At 38.7% G+C, this 17,932-nt stretch overlaps 3 protein-coding genes across 6 annotated transcripts; 2 read left to right on the top strand and 1 right to left on the bottom strand.

Annotated features, from left to right (window-relative positions):
• The first annotated feature begins 282 nt into the window (after window positions 1-282).
• On the top strand, window positions 283-4,253 carry glrx2 (glutaredoxin 2). Of its 4 annotated transcripts, none has more exons than XM_054603153.1 (4): window positions 283-340; window positions 1,460-1,520; window positions 1,915-2,091; window positions 3,419-4,253. In XM_054603153.1, exons 2-4 carry the CDS (start codon window positions 1,461-1,463, stop codon window positions 3,581-3,583), a joined length of 402 nt encoding a protein of 133 aa, XP_054459128.1. In that variant the 5' UTR covers window positions 283-340; window position 1,460; the 3' UTR covers window positions 3,584-4,253. The 4 variants fall into 4 exon arrangements, with proteins under 4 accessions (XP_054459128.1, XP_054459125.1, XP_054459129.1 ...); XM_054603150.1 differs by lacking the exon at window positions 283-340 and adding an exon at window positions 357-551; XM_054603154.1 differs by lacking the exon at window positions 283-340 and adding an exon at window positions 960-1,191.
• A 266-nt stretch (window positions 4,254-4,519) lies between these two features.
• uchl5 (ubiquitin carboxyl-terminal hydrolase L5) lies at window positions 4,520-9,972 on the top strand. The gene is made up of 11 exons (XM_054602631.1): window positions 4,520-4,745; window positions 5,197-5,260; window positions 5,348-5,453; window positions 5,966-6,091; window positions 6,808-6,869; window positions 7,333-7,463; window positions 7,674-7,737; window positions 8,069-8,171; window positions 8,733-8,846; window positions 9,092-9,190; window positions 9,608-9,972. Exons 1-11 carry the CDS (start codon window positions 4,670-4,672, stop codon window positions 9,650-9,652), a joined length of 990 nt encoding a protein of 329 aa, XP_054458606.1. The 5' UTR covers window positions 4,520-4,669; the 3' UTR covers window positions 9,653-9,972.
• Window positions 9,973-15,023: 5,051 nt separating this feature from the next.
• LOC129094455 (regulator of G-protein signaling 2-like) lies at window positions 15,024-17,296 on the bottom strand. The gene is made up of 5 exons (XM_054602633.1): window positions 17,196-17,296; window positions 16,998-17,087; window positions 16,482-16,543; window positions 16,092-16,258; window positions 15,024-15,918 (listed from the first exon to the last, which is right to left on the bottom strand). The coding sequence occupies exons 1-5, from the start codon at window positions 17,288-17,290 to the stop codon at window positions 15,724-15,726; spliced, it is 609 nt and encodes a 202-aa protein (XP_054458608.1). The 5' UTR covers window positions 17,291-17,296; the 3' UTR covers window positions 15,024-15,723.
• Window positions 17,297-17,932: the final 636 nt, after the last annotated feature.

The raw sequence follows: 17,932 nt of genomic DNA, 5'->3' as shown, positions 1-17,932 counted from the left end.
ATAGCATTACTCTCATCAAAATAATTGAAATTTGAAAAAATAATAAAAACATATCCAATTGAATATACACACATTAATCTAATATGCTGTGTCATAAAAAAAAAGTCTAATTTAAGTATGTATATTATTAAGCCAATAAAATGATAGAAATCTGAGCCGGGTGAAATTGTAATATTTAATTAGAAAGATTCAGAGTTGGGGGCTATGAATTTACAGAGACACGGCCAGGTCAAAGCTACATATGAATACACGATAGCTTCAGCATAGCGATCTTTTATTTTGTTGACGTGAGGGGCGTGTACAAACTTGCGTCAGTCGCTGTTTCCGGTGGTCACGTAAGGTAGGCTTCTACCATAAACATTGTAAATAAGGGGCGAAAGCAAGGGTACCGTAACAGCCAGGGTCGGTCTGTGGCTCCAGGACTGCTCCTGCACTAACCGCATGTTTCATCCAGGCCAACAGCGCGATTCTTTTTGGGCCATATTTTCTTTTTTCTCCATGTTTGCTCGAGTGGGATGTCTTCCCAGGGTGGCATGGACCGGCTGCCGAAGGTCATACTGGCTAGCTTGACTAAAACGACAGCTAACGTTAGCTAGCTTCAGTTGTAATAACTCACATAACAGAAAACAATCAGCAGAGTTGACTTAAAAAAGCTAATCCATTCACTGCCGGCTGTTTAACGGGGGCGACACCTTAACCGGGCTGAACGGAAACGTGTCATAATAACCTCGCAGTAATCTAAATGCAACATTTAAACGTGCCAAACGCAACTATCTTTAAACTATTACAATTATTACAATAATCATTATTGCAGTCAACATTGATCATTTGCACGCCTGTTGTTGTTGTTGTTGTTAGCTAACGCCATGCTGTCTCTGTTACCCTGCACTTACATGAGACATGACATACTTTACATTTAACTGGAACAAGTAGTGGGAGGCAAATGAATGAAGTGTAAAGAATTTACAATTAGGTGGTCAAGTGTCATAAATCATTTATAACCACGTTTTAGGAAGCTATGATGTGATATTGCTAGTTTTTTAATGGGGTTTGACCAGACTCTTGTCAACATCAGATCTTAATTACGGGTGTCAGTGTTAATCCTGGATTACCCAGCACATCAACCCTGCTGCCGGACTTTGCCACGCGTTAAAAAAAAGAGTAAAACAGCCACATTTGAGACGTGATTACGTCAGTAACGTTATCTACGACTATAACAATGGAGACGGGTATTTTCAGACCAGCAGTTCTCCTCCAGTTAGATATTATGTCGATGCTCATTATTAGCCTTCAGCTTGTCTCTTCATGTGGTAGCTTCACGTTTCGGAGGTTACTGCACAAACGCACTTTGTAGTGTCAGTCCCTGTAGTGTGTATCAGTTAGATTCAAGTACAATCAGATGTACAAAAAAACCTTGAAATACTGTATGCTCTTCAATATTGTGATTTGTCTTTTTCAGAATGGGGAATTTTACATCCTCCCCATCCCTGTCCAGCACATCCTGTTCACAGTATGTTCAGGTAAGTGGATGCCTACATATCTGTTACCTTGTGCTGTGAATCTCTCTACAATCTATTTAGAAAATGTTTGTGTCTGATACATGAGGCATTGCAATCAGTAACCACCAGCATTCCTTAGCTTTGTAGTCAACTGTGTTTCTTGGCTTCATCTGTCAGTTTATTCCAGTATATTACCTCCTGTATTGATATTTCTCTGTATATTTTTGAGTCAAAACTCTGTTATGAACTGGACCCACAGCTCTCTCACTCACTAAACATTAACCATGGGAATACTACTAAACAGTTGAGGTTCCTTTCACCTTTGCTTAGCAACTCACTTGATGCCTGGTACGTGCAGTCTATTTCCTAGGTCTGCCAATATTTAATGAAATCTAATTTTTGCCTGACCTTTCAGGAGATGGTGTCACAGAACTGTGTTGTGATATTTTCCAAGACCACCTGTCCTTATTGCAAAATGGCCAAGAATGTGTTCAATGAAATTGGTGCGACCTACAAAGTGATCGAACTGGATGAGCACAACGACGGGAGGAGAGTGCAAGAGGCCTTAGCTCAGATGACCGGTGCCAGAACGGTGAGAGCCTCCTGTTGTGATTTGGGTTTTCTGAATTTGAAGTTACTTAGCAGCCTGTTATTTCAGCATCTATTTAAAAAGGAATCAAAACATGCAGCTTGTTTGTTCTGGCAGCTCTGCATTTAAGTTAAATTAAGATGACTTGACTGGTGTTTTGTTTGGCCTGTAGCAAAGACTCTGGAATTAATCCTGACTCAAAATAGCTGAATCTCAGTCAAGATAAGACCAGAAAAAGCTGCATCTTTGTCAGTCTATAGTCTTTAATGATAGCAAATCTATTCATTTCATGGAAATAACATTTTGATTTGAATGATTATTTGAATATTTTGTATAAGACTTAAAATATAAAAGTACAATTTTATGTTAAGTGAATTGTACATGAAATCTGTATAATATACACTGACAAAACTAAAAAGGATTTGAAAGTTGCAAGATGTAGATTGTTTTAAGATCAAAATGAGATTGAAGGGGAAAAAAATGGACTTAAATTTATCCGGACAGTATGTATCAAAATCATGCAAGACCCCTTTACATATCTTATTTTTAGCTTTTATTTTATTTCAGTGCTAACTCACTGTATTCTTCCTCATTACCTCGACGGCTGTGAAAGTTGTTAATAAGTTAAAATAGGCACAGCTTAACTCTGATTCTAGATTTTTCTTTTTATTAATAAATTGCTTGATTCTAAAACACATTATTTGTCATTAAGTAAAATAATTAAGTGATGAGTAAAACAGATAAAAAAAAAGTCCAATCCGACATTTAAATTTACCTAAATGTTGATTACATATGTAATGTTATTTCAAAGTCTGACACATTGAAATAACAGTTGTACACTACCAATTCGACAGGCCCTATTTTTCCACAAGCCACTTGATCCAAATACTGGAAATCTTGAATTAAGATTGTTAAATTGAATAACAAAAAAAAACGTATGATATTAATCAAAGTTTAACTGGGAAAATGTGACCAGTGACACAGACATGATGCGATCATGCTGCACAGTAGAGCCTGGCTGTCTTAAAGGAGAGCAGCACTGCAACAAAAGCAGACTGAGGTTGACAAAACACGTGAGCGTTCAGTAAAGAAAAGGTTTTCATCCGCTTTATTTTTGTCAATAGTGATCCTTTAAAATATGCTTAGCCCCAAGCTCAGGACATCTCCGTTTTGGAAACATGGTGATGAAAGTTAACACGAGTCGAAACAATTAGAACAGATATTAGTTATGGCAGCACCAACCAATGACAAACAAGAAAGTATGTCTAACTGCACTAAACCTCATTTGTTTTTCTAAGAACTAATGTTATGACCCGATTGGTGTGTTCAGGTGCCGAGAGTCTTCATTAACGGAAACTGCATCGGGGGTGGCTCTGATACCAAACAACTCCATCAGCAGGGGAAGTTGCGGCCCCTGATCGAACAGTGTGCTCCCTGCTGTGCTGCCACAAGCTCTGATGGCTCGGGCAGCGGACAGTTTGAGTGCGCTAAATGACTAACCGTTCTTGTAGTTTTTTTCAATCCTGTATTTATTAAATGTTTGCTCGATCTCATGCTACAAGTTGAACACTGCTTGAGCATGTTATTTATTTATCAAAGTGCATTTGATAATTGATGTTAAGCGACATACATTTTCATGCAGGGATGTACAGTATTCTTATTAAAGCTGCCATCTTTAAAACAAAACCTGTGGAACTACTCGTCATCTGCATGGTTGTTTTATTGAAAGATATTACATTCATGAAAAAAATATGATTATGACTCTCACCATCAAGCATCATCAAATTGTGAACATCTTTGGGTTGTGAAGTATTGCCAGTGTGATTCAATACTCATTCTCTGAGTTTATTTGAGGTCATTATTTGTATGTTGTAAGATTAAAAGAACTACAGATTTTTTTATGATTTTCACATTTTAATGTTCACATTCATTTGAACATTACACAGTATTAGGAAATGTTCATTGTTTGCAAAGATTTTAGCAATTCTATATTTGTTTGTGATATTAGGTACATTGTTGGTTTACTGGAATGTATGAGTAACCTAATACGTCTTGATGCTCGTTAGTGTTATGAAGGTAAAGGTTAATGGGGTGTGTAAAACTACCTCTCTAAAATGTTTTCATTATGCCAAGAATGTGTTTTTATGAATAAATATGAATGAAAGTCCACCGTCAGCCTACCATGTCTCATGCATTTTTAACAAGGGTGCTGCAATTGTTGTCCTCCGCCGTCGTAGGCGGGCGGGTATAGTGTTTCTAGTTCATAAAATGGCCATTTTTAGATCATAATAGGGCATTCATTTTGTGTTAACTATTTCCAAATGTTGAAACGTGCATATTTTTTTTAAAATGGTGCTCGTCTCCAATGATTTTAAGTCATGTATGTCAAATAATTGTTATCCTCCAACGGCACACGCTGTGCCATAAAACGCGTGCACCCAGATTGCGCACATTGCACGGCATCACGCTGAGGTCACTCCAGTGCTTCATTGAAATTAGCTTGACTAGCGGGTACTGCTAAGCTAGGATATTAGCATCTCGTATATGTGCACCGTAGCTTGAACAAACACCGTTCGTAACAATGGCTGGCAGCGCAGGAGAGTGGTGTCTGATGGAAAGCGACCCTGGCGTGTTCACAGAGCTGATCAAGGGTTTCGGTGAGTGACTGGTTCGCTAGCTGCCCATTCAGTGTGCTGCTGCTACCAGACAGCGCTAGCTACATAGCGCATTTCAAGCTAACGGCGACTTCTAAATGAGCTACTGCTGATTTCTTACGCTTGAATCAATTAATCGCTATGACGATTAAACGCAAATACTTGAGAGGCGATCTGTTCCGTACAGCCACCCCCCAAAACGTTGCATTTTCTAACAAAAAGTCGCATGTGATAATTGGTCAGCCTCGGCTAACTCAATTAGACAAGCTAACCAGCTAGCATTACTCAGCGTTCAAAACAACGGCGCGTAGAAACAAACCCTCACTCGTGAATGACGCGTGTTGTGGTTCGCTCTGCTGACTGTTAACCCGGGTTAACGGTTAGATTGCCCCGACTAAAGCATGCGCTATACAAGTGTGAATAAGTATTTGATGCTTTACTTTGTGCTTGTCAGGTTGCAAAGGCTCCCAGGTTGAAGAAATCTGGAGCATGGAGCCAGAGAACTTTGACAACTTGAAGTATGTTAACACCTGCAGCTTCTTTATATTGGATGCTCCCTCTCAAGACAGGCCCCCCTTTTTTTAAATGTATCTACTCTGTTCCAGACCAGTTCATGGGTTGATTTTCCTGTTCAAGTGGCAGCCAGGTGAGGAGCCAGCAGGATCAATCGTTCAGGATTCAAGGCTCGACCACATCTTCTTTGCCAAACAGGTAGATTTAGCTCTGTGATTTTGTTTTTATATACATTGAGTCTTTTAGTATTAGAAAGACTGTTATTTTGCAGCTGTAGTATAAATAACATTCTGCCAATTTAGGGATCATCATATGGTAACTGTGGAATTGCAAGACATGATCTATGGTGCATAGTTGTTCCTAATAATGAGTCGCTGTGCTTCTTGAGTGAATTGGCCAATAACACACATCCTTGCACGACAAAGTGCAAGGATGCCTCTCTTCAATCTGACATGTTTTCTTCCATTATAAAGGAAGATCCTATTTTATATGCATATAAGTATTAACAAATTGTTCTCAGATTTTAAAACAAAAAACACAGATTTGCAGAAAATTATTGATTCATAAATTTGCTATCTGTTGCACTCAAGTATTGAGTATTCAAATAACTATAGGTGTAATGTTGGCTTTAAAAAATTATATTTGCATCTTTTAAGGGGATATTCTATTTGTCCAACTCATTGCTGTGTATTTTTTCCGTGTGTTTTCAGGTCATAAACAACGCCTGTGCCACCCAGGCAATAGTCAGCGTCCTGCTCAACTGCTCCCATTCTGACATGTTGCTTGGAGACACACTGACAGAGTTCAGAGAGTTTTCACAGAGTTTTGACGCCGCTGTACGTTCATGGTATTTTCTCTTGAATCCAAAACAGAGTAAACTTTTCTTTCTATTGAATACTATGAATCTTCCCTTTTAACTTAAGTGACAGCAGTATTTTGACTTGTAACTCAAGTAATGTAAGTAAGTCATGATTTATTCATGTATTCAAAAAAAGTTAACACAGCTTTCCTTTTTGGAGCAGTAATGTCTTACACAACTCGCTGTTATTCCTCTTCCATTTGAAACACTGACAGTTTTATCCTCTTAACTTCAAAACGAAGATGACTAAGTTGTCCGTCCCACAAATGTTAAAAAATATCCAGGCTTACGTTATTTTTTTATGCTCAACTTCTCCTTTGATTTAGAAAAGTTCCAAGTAGAGACACTTATTCTGCCTTGACTCAGATAGTTTGTGTTCTTTTTATATATTTATTTTAGTCTAAACCAGTTTTGAAATGGCAACATTTATTTACTATTATTTTCTAGGCATGATATAGAAGCAACAAAAAAGCAATTTATTTGAATAAGTACCTTTTTAAAAAAAAAAAAAAATAATTATATATATATATATTATTGACATTGAAATGCATTGAAAACAAATTGGATGCATGACTTGTACTAGAAACAGGAAAGGTATAATGTGTTCCATACAGCCTTTCATAATTCTGCTGCATCTTTAAGGCAAGAGTTGTACAGTCAGCATTATAATCCTGCACCTCCCGCTCTCCTCAGATGAAAGGTTTGGCTCTCAGCAACTCCGAAGTGATCCGACAAGTTCACAACAGCTTTGCCAGGTAAGCTCCTGCTCATGTCATATCCAGCTGGAGGAAGTCTGTCTGATTTACCTCATGTTATTTTTAGCTCCTCATTCTAACTCTGTAAAAAAATGATTGGCCCATTTGTGTCTAATGCATCTGTCTGCTTTTTTTGAAACAAGCCAATGTTAGTCTGGCTCATTTGTTGGTCACCCCAAAACTTGTCAGTGCGGATGCTCTTATGTTATAAATAGAAAATAAAAACATTTTGTTTTGTCATGCATAGCACTTTCACTACCTGCTTAGGGATAACATTTTAATGGAACATTCTTTACATCACATTGACTTATTGATTGGAGTTATGATTTTCTTGGAACAGCGTGCATTCCTACATCTCTACGTGTCTGATAGACAAAACAAAAGCATCTACAATTGTTTGAGTGATGCATGATAATTTCCTTTGATATTGATCTTATAATTGTGCATCTTTTCGTATTTACAGACAGCAAATGTTTGAGTTTGATGCAAAGACAACAGCAAAGGACGAGGACGCATTTCACTTTGTGAGCTATGTTCCTGTAAACGGTAGACTATACGAGCTGGATGGGCTTCGAGAGGGACCAATTGACCTGGGTAAGCAGAAAATAAGTAATTTGTTATTTTTCCTTTTTATTGTTTTATGGTTTCAGTCCCTCGGTGTGAGGTCCTGCTATGCACAGCTCAATTTTGTCCTGTTGGCCCATTCCCCTAAAATTGTCTCTTTTTAGAATGATGCACTGTGAAGTTACTGTGTATATACGGACACCGGCAGTATTCATTTTCCCTGTCTGTGTTTTTCACCAGGTGCATGCAACCAGGATGACTGGATCAGCGCAGTTCGCCCCGTGATCGAGAAAAGAATACAGAAGTGAATGTCTTTACATAATATTAATTTAAGAATAATCTTAATTTTAAATTAACCAAATCCCTTTCACTTTCTTTTAAGACAATAAGTGGTGAGACAATTAATAGAGATAATTAATGTAAATCAGTGATGCAGAAATTATTTTAAAGACAACTTCTTTCCTCCATGTCATCTGATTTATTTGCATTTTTATAGTTTACAGTCTTATGAAGCAAAGATAGTATTTTCTCTGTATATACAGATGCTAGATATCTGTATAATACTGTACTGCCTTGATTGTTTTTGACAGTGTATCCTTCTTTACTTGGTGAAAATGTACTATTTTCCTCTTCAGGTACAGTGAAGGAGAGATCCGATTCAATCTAATGGCCATTGTGTCAGACAGAAAGATGATATACGAGAGAAAAATCGCAGAGCTCCAGACCCAGCTTACCGAGGTGAGTAGAAGATCTGAATCCAGTGCATAATTATAAATTGCATAAATGCAAAAGACAATTTAGAGAGGGGTCAAACAGTATTTCACCACAAGATAAAAATGAAGTTTTACTGACCTGTTTCTGGTTGTAAGGTGTAGTTGCCACACCCAGCGTCATTATTGGGTGTTGTCGGATATGTGCTCTGTTGCACCTGTAACCAACCACACCTAACGGTGATGTCAAAGTATACTGATTGCACCCTGATGACACATCAGCATTACTGCAGCAAGGTGAAGCATTCAACCACTAGAGGTCAGCAAACACAAGGTGTAACTTTAAACCGTGAAACCCTCATGCAAACATGTCAAAGGAGTGGAATATTTTTGCTACTTTGTATTCACTATTGCCTTATTTAGTTTTTACTTATGAAACTACATATATACTACAAATAATTGAGTTTGCCATCACAGTATGCACAAGTCCTTACATGGCTTTTAGCTAACCTTGCACAAGTGTAACAAACCCAACAGCCATCCGTGTTGGAATAATGTCAATTGCTCTTTTTTCCCTTGTGTTTCTTAGGATGAACCGATGGACACAGACCAGAGCAGCACGTTTCTTAGCTCCATCCAGTCTGAGATCGCCAAGTACCAGCTCCTTATTGAAGAGGAAAATCAGAAACTTAAAAGATATAAGGTGGGTTTCTCAAACTCCACATTCCCTACTACTACATGCTCTATTAAATGTGACATTCACTGTGATACAAATGCAGGGAAAGGCCCATAAGGCTACAGTTTATTTTTCCTGTTGAAAAATTCCGTTCGAATAACCATGAGCACACTATGAATGTAGAGGCTGTTTACTGCATTAACCTCAGAATGTAAGAGGTCCTTTTTAATTTCAGTTGCGCCAAGTTTTCCTCACTTTTTTTTCCCTCATAGATTGAAAACATTCGGCGAAAGCACAACTACCTTCCTTTCATCATGGAGCTACTGAAGACACTGGCAGAGTACCAACAGTTAATACCTTTGGTGGAGAAGGTATTTGCTTTTCTTCAATGGCTGTCTTTCTTTCTGACTACTTTCCTTCTATGAATGCGTCAGACTTAAGTCGCTTGCCATTTTGAAACATCGTTGGGTATTCCTCGTCCTTATTTTTAATGAGGTATCTTACAGTTTTTAGGAACTCTCATGGATAAATAATGGATGACTTTGGTCAATATCCAGGGTCTCAGGGAGGAAAAATAATCGACAAATACAATGAAATTGCCAAAGCATTTCAGCTTCAGTGTTTATTCTGTCCACTAGAGGGCAGAAGTAAATCTCTCACAAGCATGCCATGCCTAGTTTGTGAAAAAGACATTGCAATTATTTTGTTTTTACAATGCTTTAGGTATGTTTTTAATCAACTACAGTAATTAAAGTGAAATGCAAATGTTTTTTTCTTTTTCTCACCAGGCAAAGGAGAAACAGAGTGCCAAAAAAGCACAGGAGGCCAAGTGATCAACAACAGCAATCTTCCAAAGGAGAAGCCTCTAATCACACATCCAGAGCGACCGTCACCTTTTCACCACTGAGCCACATACAGATACTGTTCATCATTGGTCATATTCATGTAACTGACCATGGATGGTCTGCAGCACTTCCTCACCATGGTGAACCATCCAGACATTCAGAACTGCACTGCAGCTGTAGCAGAGAGACTGTACGGCAAAATACTCTCTCCATGTGTGTCCATCAGCTCTAATGCATGATAGAAGGAATGATGTGCTCAAATTATGTTCTGTCTTATTTTCATAATAAAATGTCTTGATGTTTGTGAATTTGTGTTTTAATGTACTGATTTCCAAGACAGATTTCTTTCAACTTTTTAATTATTCACTCATTTTGGAGAGTTTCTTTTCTAATCTTAATGCTCCAAACAGATGAATCCATTCTGCAATCAGACTTAGCGGCAGAGCTTTGCCACCACCTACTGGTAATACAGAGGAAAAATGAAGCTTGCATTTACAGTACATCACAAATCCAGTGTTAATTTATTAGTTCATGTATTTGACAACAAATATCAAACCTTTTTAAAAACAATGTTGTCAAATCTGTGCTCAACCTTTTGACCTGATGAGAGCGCACCAACAAGCTGCCAAGTACTTATAAGTGCATCCTTGAGAAACGACGGGTACAAATTTAGTGACTCGTGTTTTTTATGGAGAGCTTCCAGTAGGAGCATGTCGATGTTTTGAACACGGGAGTCTGTACTGCGCGAAGAAATCCTTCTCAGCTGACTTACGGGTGCTTGAACACAACGTTCCACTAAAGGCCTGTGTAGTCTGACGTATCTGCAGTCTGATGACCAAAGTAGAACGTGGTCCTTTTCTATTTTTGGCTTCTCTGTTTACACACACACCTTAAGTACTTATTGGATCTGGTCCCAGTAGTCTGTTGCCAAGATCCTTCATAGCAACTACTGGTAACCCACAGGTTTTACTACCATCTCAGAGAGAGAGAGAAAGAACAGTATGTGTCTGTTTGATAAGCCTGTCTGAGCTCAGGCCACATGGATGAGCAAACAAAAAGCATTCAGGGTGACAGTTCCAGTTCTGCAGGATGTTTATGAATACCGTCACTGCCTCACTGTATGTGCTGTCATCTGACATAGCAATCATCCCATTGTCTTTTTATCGCTATTTTTTCCTTTATACTTGGATGAGGTCACACAACATGGGATGTATGTTGTGTCAGACTGACATAGATGCAAATGCTACAAAAAGAATTAAGTCTTAAAAATAGCCAGATTGCTGCATAGTGGAATGTGTACTGCATGGGCCTATTTTGAAGGCCATGGGAAGTTTATTTGTACAGCTCATTATCACATACAGTGTCTCAAAGGGCTTTATGGGCCCATAAAGCAGCGGTTCCACACCAGACAAGCAAAAGTCCTTGAGAGATAACATTAAGGCTGAAAATAAAAGGTGTTTTTGCTGTTTTCTTGTTAGTCGTTTAGTAGTCTAATAAAATGTCTGGAAAGTAAAATGGAAATGCTTGGTGTTTTCTTTTTGACCAACAATCCAAAACCCCAAAGTATTCAAATTTACAATGATTTGAGAACAATCAGACGTACAATCAGTGTGGAAAAAGACATTAACAGAAATAAAAAGTTAAAACTGGTCATATAAAATCAGCTAATGATGGGTTTATAAGACAAATAAAACCAAGTGTCTTCAGCTGTGAGGCTCTATAGACTGTCTCAGCACAGCCGGGCTTTGACCTAAATGCTAATATCAACATATTCAATTCAATTCAATTCAATTCAGTTTATTTTGTATAGCCCAGAATCACAAATTACAAATTTGCCTCAGAGGGCTTTACAATCTGTGCACATGCGACATCCTCTGTCCCTCCCTCACATCGGCACAGGAAAAACTCCCCTAAAAAAACCCTTTAACAGGGAGAAAAAAGGAAGAAACCTATGGGAGAACGACAGAGGAGGGATCCTTCTCCCAGGATGGACAGAATGCAATAGATGTCATGTGTACAGAATGAGCAGCATAACAGTTCTTAGATACAACACATTCAATGTATATGACATAAATGATTCATATAATAAGACTACTTATAATAACAGCAGCAATTATTACAGTAGAATTATAGCCATGAAAATAGGGATAGTAATGTGACTAATAATAATAATCGAAGTAGCAGTGGGTGTCAGTCGGCTCACAGCAGGAGGCACGACTACGGTCCAGGTACCACAACGATTCATGGAAACCTGCAGAACGAGAAAGCAAAAGGGCTTCAGGGTGGAAGTAAAGCTAAAATGCTTAATGGTACAGGTAATAGTAATGTAATGTGACAGGTAATGGTGGTAGCAGTCGGTGTCAGCAGGGCCGTAGCAGGATGCACATCCACGGTCCAGGTACAGCCACGATTTATAGAAGCCTGCGAAGCGAGAAAGCACAAAGACTCCAGGGTAGAAGCAAGTCAATAAGCGTAATAGTACAGGCAATAATAATAGTAATGTGACTAATAATGATAGTGGTAGTAGTAGTGGGTGTCAGCAGGGCCTCAGTAGGTGGCACGATGACAGTCCAAATATAACCCCGATTCCTGGGAACCTGCGAGGCGAGAAAGCACAAGAACTCCGGGGAAGAAGCAAAATCAGTAATGTGCATAAATAGGAGATTAATACATAAAGAAGGAGGGAGAGAAGAGGAGAGAGGAGCTCAGCGTATCCTAGGTAGTCCCCGGCTGTCTAGGCATATAGCAGCATATCTAGGGGCTGGACCAAGGCGAACCTGAACCAGCCCTAACTATAAGCGCTATGAAAAAGGAAGGTCTTAAGCCTGCTCTTGAAAGTGGTGAGTGTGTCTGCCCCCCGGACTGAAACTGGAACCTGGTTCCACAGAAGAGGAGCCTGATAACTGAAGGCTCTGGCTCCCATCCTACTTTTATATACTCTAGGAACCACAAGTAACCCTGCATTGATTGAGCGCAGCTCTCTAGTTGGGTAATATGGAACTATAAGTTCCTTAAGATAAGACGGTGCCTGACCAGTTAGAGCTTTGTAGGTAAGTAAAAGAATTTTAAATTCTATTCTTGATTTAACAGGGAGCCAGTGCAGAGAAGCTAATACTGGAGTAATATGATCTCTTTTCTTAGTTTTTGTTAGAACACGTGCTGCAGCATTCTGCATCAACTGTAAAGATCTAAGAGACCGTAATCTAGTCTAGAGGTAACAAATGCATGAACTAGTTTTTCTGCATCGCTTTGAGACAGGATTTGCCTGATTTTCGCAATGTTACATAAATGAAAAAAGGCTGTCCTTGAGATCTGTTTTATATAAGAGTTAAAAGACAGATCCTGGTCAAAGATAACTCCAAGGTTCTTAACATATGCCAACATACTGATGTTAAGTAACTATAATGATTACCATGGTCGTCGCCATCATGCAAATTTCCCCGCTGCGGGACTAATAAAGGATTATCTTATCTTATCTTATCTTATCATGCTTTAGCAAGTTAGCATGCTAACATATGCTTATTAGCAACGAACACAAAGAACAGCTGAGGTTGACGGTATTGTCATTTACAGGTATATGTTCATAAACCAAAGTAAGACGATGTGATAGTGGCAATATATGTGAAGTTGTAAGGTCACATAAGTTAATGCAGTTTATCCTGAGGAGAATGTGGATGTCTGGAGATTTAATGGCAATCCATGCTGCCAACCAGGCTGTTGAGACATTTCACTTAAAACCACAAATGTCAACCCCATGGTGATGCTTGTAGAAAAGTCAGGGAATCACCAAGGTCAGTAATCTTAATCCTATGGGGATCACGACTCATCATGTCTGTGCAAAATTGAATGGTAGTCCATATAATGCATTTTTCAGTCTGCACCAAATAGCCGAGGGGCCATCCCTAGAGCCCTGCCGGTAGCATATTGGGGTTAATATCATTCAGACACTAAAGAAAATAACTCTTTATTTATACAGTTACAAACACATCTGTCTGAGTTTAAGATCACACATCCACTCCTTTAACCTGAAGGCAAGTGGAGGATACGGTTCTGGAGAGCTGCTGGTGTAAAAGATGACCTGTTACACCTCGACAGAAGGCCACAGGTCCGAGGAGGGAGCCGGAGCTGTCAGCCTGTCAGGAGCAACGTCTGGGTGTCTGGCCACTGTCAGCCTCTACTACGGGTTCAGGTCTGGAAACAGCCTCTTTATCAGAGAGCAAACACACAGCAGGCGGCGGGGGGGGGGGGGTTCTCTCTGCTGTCTGTCAAGGTGCTCTTTACACAAAGTTACAGTAAGGGAACTAAGCTGCCATGACGTGGGCCCCATCAGCTGCACCAAGAGAAATGAAATGTTTCCAAAAGATGAGGAATGTTGTTTTTGTTGCGTAACTGAACATCCAGCACATTGTCTCTGAAAAGATGTCAGTGTACGGTATGTGGATGTGTCTGACTTTCGTTAAACCAAACACCCCGAGTACATGACGTGCACATTAAACTATTTTAAGTTTTTGTATTCAAGATATATGGTAACTTTTTTTACGTTGCAAAATATTGCATCACTTTTCTTCAAAAATAATTAAGATCATTTAGGACTGTTTGAGCCACATATAAGTCATTAATCAGGAATTAGGCATTTTATTGGTATATATTCAATCATTATTTTTTTATATTAATGGATCAAATAACTAAGTACCGTATATCATAAAAATTCAGACCTCCTGATTTTTTCTACATTTTTATGTTGCAGCATATAATAAAATTGTCAAACTTTCAGCAAAAACATTCTGATAAACCCTCTGTTTAGCATACATGACAGACATACAAAGATATTGACTAGTTGGTGAACACAGTGAAGCATTTATCAGACATTTTTCTTTCATTGTATTATTGGTGGAGAGCATAGAGTTTAAAAGAGTGAATTTTGGATTTAGGTTTGCAAGTGTACTAGAAACATGACTACACATGAGTGGTAATATTGTTCCATATCTGCTGGATGTGTAAATAAGCACCTGTTTATAACTCCTAACATATTAGCCATATCAACATTAAAGATGACTATATGCTAATTTCGTGTTTAAACTGGTTTTCGCTTTAACCAAGTTGCCAAAAAATCTGTTTCTGCAGGTTTTTAAGTAAATAAACAATGTAGTCATTTGACCAGTGAATTAGGAGTAAACTAGACCATGAGATGTGGGTGAAACTTTCTAAATCTATTAAAGTCTCTGACCCTAAATTACTTTGGTTACACACACAAATGTTCCCAAATGTCAGAAATTCACTTCCATGCTTAAAAAAGTTTGACATTTTTGCATTGAATTCAGAATCAAACGCTACAAAGGCATTTCAGTAGTGAAGAAAATATTTTATTTCTTGAGCAGTCCAGCTGCCTGCTAACTTAAATTCACATTCAGTATGTGCAATATTTACAATACATAACATTGTCACAGTATTTTCAGGCCATATACAATCTTTGGTGGAACATGTGCACATTATTATATAAGTTAGAATTCCACTTTTTGTGCAAACAGATCCAAGCAAATCCAGTAGAGCAACATGGCAGTTAAAACTAGGGTCACACAGAGGGTCCTGTTTATATGACAGCTGTGCAAAGTCTTCAAGTGGATATCAACACAGAAATACATTCTAACCATATTGTCGGTGAGAGAGAGTTAAGTGTAAAGTGTTTTTACAGTCATCTCAGCTTTGAATGCAGTTGCACTTAACAGCATTTTCTTGAACGCATCATTGCCCAAAATTCTAATAGCGTGATTTAAAGAAAGGTGATGGCCCAGTGAGGAAAATGTAACAATAATCCCTTCTGGTAGAAGTGCTCTGTGCACTGCCTAGAGCAGCATGTCGCATCCTAATCAGCTCTCAGCAGGACGGAGTAAAAAATGGCTTCACTTTTGCATTTCCCGCACTTAACGTTATTGTTAATGCTATGGATTTGCGTCTGGGTCCATTATTCCGAGGCGTTGCCCGGAATGAACATCATCAGCGGTCTATTCACACTGTCACAGCGGTAAACAAATGACTTCAGGAGTGGGTGTCTAGTTTGACTAGGACTTAATGTGCTTTCCCTCTCCGCTGGCAGCAGCACACAGTTCTTTGTAGAGGTCGGAGTAGATAAATCTCGGGTAGGAGTTGTTCTCCATCAGGCTGTAGACTTTCTTCTGAGCTGCCAGGAAGCTGGTCACAGTTGGCTCATGGAGAGTCTGGACGATGGCATTTTTTGTGTGGAAATCCAGGTTTATCTGTGACCAAAGAAACAGCCATTATGAGCCTTTGACCTCCATTTTTAATAAAGACTATATTGTGTATTAATAAAACTTGAAGTACATGAATTCAGATTTGGAACATTTGATTAAATCAATCCAACGACTCATTTATTTTGATTAACAGGAAATGCTATAATGGCAGCTGTTACCTCTTTGGGAGCTTCACTTTTAATGAACTCCTCGTAAATACTGTTGGCCTTGGACGCCAGCTCTTTGTGCGATGTGATGTTCCTGAAATCCTCACAGGCTGTCCAAAACTCAAGATTCTCTTCGCAGAACTCAGACTTCAGAAAAATACAGAACACAGTTTTCCCGTCTGTGGGAGGGGGAAAGAGGAGAAGAAGTGTTAAAGAAAAGGCAGGTAATAGAAGCAGAAGGAAGTTGTTTGCTCATTAATGTAAGGTAAAGTAAGTAAAAAGCCATTACAGCTTTCTTTTATTGAGGCCAATAAAGGGCCTCCATTTAGCACACAGTAATCGTATGACCTTTGAGACCCTTCTATGTAATCATGGACCAATAGTGCGGTGAATGATGCTTACATTTATGGCTGATTAGCTTGTCAAGTGACTGCGCCCATTGGTGCACGTCATCAGCAGTTGGCCTGAGGGGAGAGGATAAGGAACTTATTAGAAAATTACAAAAGAGGAAAACATCTTTAAATTGATGAAATCAATACACCTTTGCAAACCCTCCTAAAAAAGACATCAATTATAAATTAATCTGTAAAGTAACTTTTAATTTACTATACAGTGTATCCATGCTGCAATGGGCGTTTCATTAAGAATTAAATAATTGATTTAAGACATAAAAACTGGTGACCTTGTTTGGTTTTATAATATACTAAATTAATTAATTCAATAGAGAGTTTTTAATGGGTAGGTTATGCCAAGGACACAAAATAAATAAGGTTAATTAGATTAAATTAAACAATTATTTAAAAAAGAAATATACAATTTCATTATAGATTTAAAACTAAATAAACTATAACTAGCATGAAGCATGAACAAGATGTTTTGCAGAATTATGACATAATCCTCAAAATAAAGAGGTCTTACCTGTAAGATCTGTTTTTCATTAGATCTAATAACGACTGGGAAGTGTTTGTCTTCAAGAGGAATCCTATTCTGTTCCTCCAGTTTTTCCTCCTGGAAAAAGGAAATCAATCATCAGTATTTTATTGCAGTGTAATTCTGAGTAACATCTTTTTACGAGGTCATCATAACCTGCATAATTCATATGAAACAACAACTTACTTTATCCCCTTCTTCTCTGTGGGCAGGTCAGTGGGTTTCATACAGTCAGTGAACGCCATGCTTTGGAATGACACACTAGCGAGGTTCTCTCTCATGGTTCAATCTCCTCTCCTTCTCCCTTTTGACTTCTCAGGCAACTTTATAGTTTCTCCCTCCAGCCACGATCCAGAGTGTGACAGGCGAGGGGCGGGCCTCAACATGATTGGCTCTTGCTCTGTAAACAGTGACTTGCCCCGGTATGACTCTCTGGGCCTGAGGCATTGGTAGGCTGTCACTGCAAAATCATTCCCTCCCTGAGTAGCCTGTGGGCTTCCGTTTTTTAAGTGAAAGGTCAAGATGTGACGTACATTGCAGACTTGATGCCCTTATTCCTAAATATAAAGCAATGGCAGGGGCTAATGGAACTTTTTTTCTCTTCAATGCCTTAATACCTTTACTCTCCATCTATTGTACAATTTGAAAACAAAGAATACTCTGAAATAAATGATCAAGAAAAACACAGCACCTATCACTGTTCAACCTTGAATGTGCCTTTCCTGTTTCCAGAAACTCAACGTCACATGTCGCCATCTCGGATGTATAATTGATTCATTGTCACTTTGCAACACTACCTAAAGTGTTCATATTCAATGAATTACTCACACAGGGTGTGGATGTTAAGATGGCATGTCGAAATCTGTCAGGTTGGCATAAAGATGATGAGGCAATATCCTCTTGCCTCTATGGGTGTTTGGGGA

The sequence above is a fragment of the Anoplopoma fimbria genome, chromosome 8 (genome assembly GCF_027596085.1).
Source record: "Anoplopoma fimbria isolate UVic2021 breed Golden Eagle Sablefish chromosome 8, Afim_UVic_2022, whole genome shotgun sequence".
Classification (NCBI taxonomy): domain Eukaryota; kingdom Metazoa; phylum Chordata; class Actinopteri; order Perciformes; family Anoplopomatidae; genus Anoplopoma; species Anoplopoma fimbria.
The sequence above is the reverse complement of the archived record's forward strand: the minus strand, read 5'-3'. Positions and strand labels throughout refer to the sequence as shown.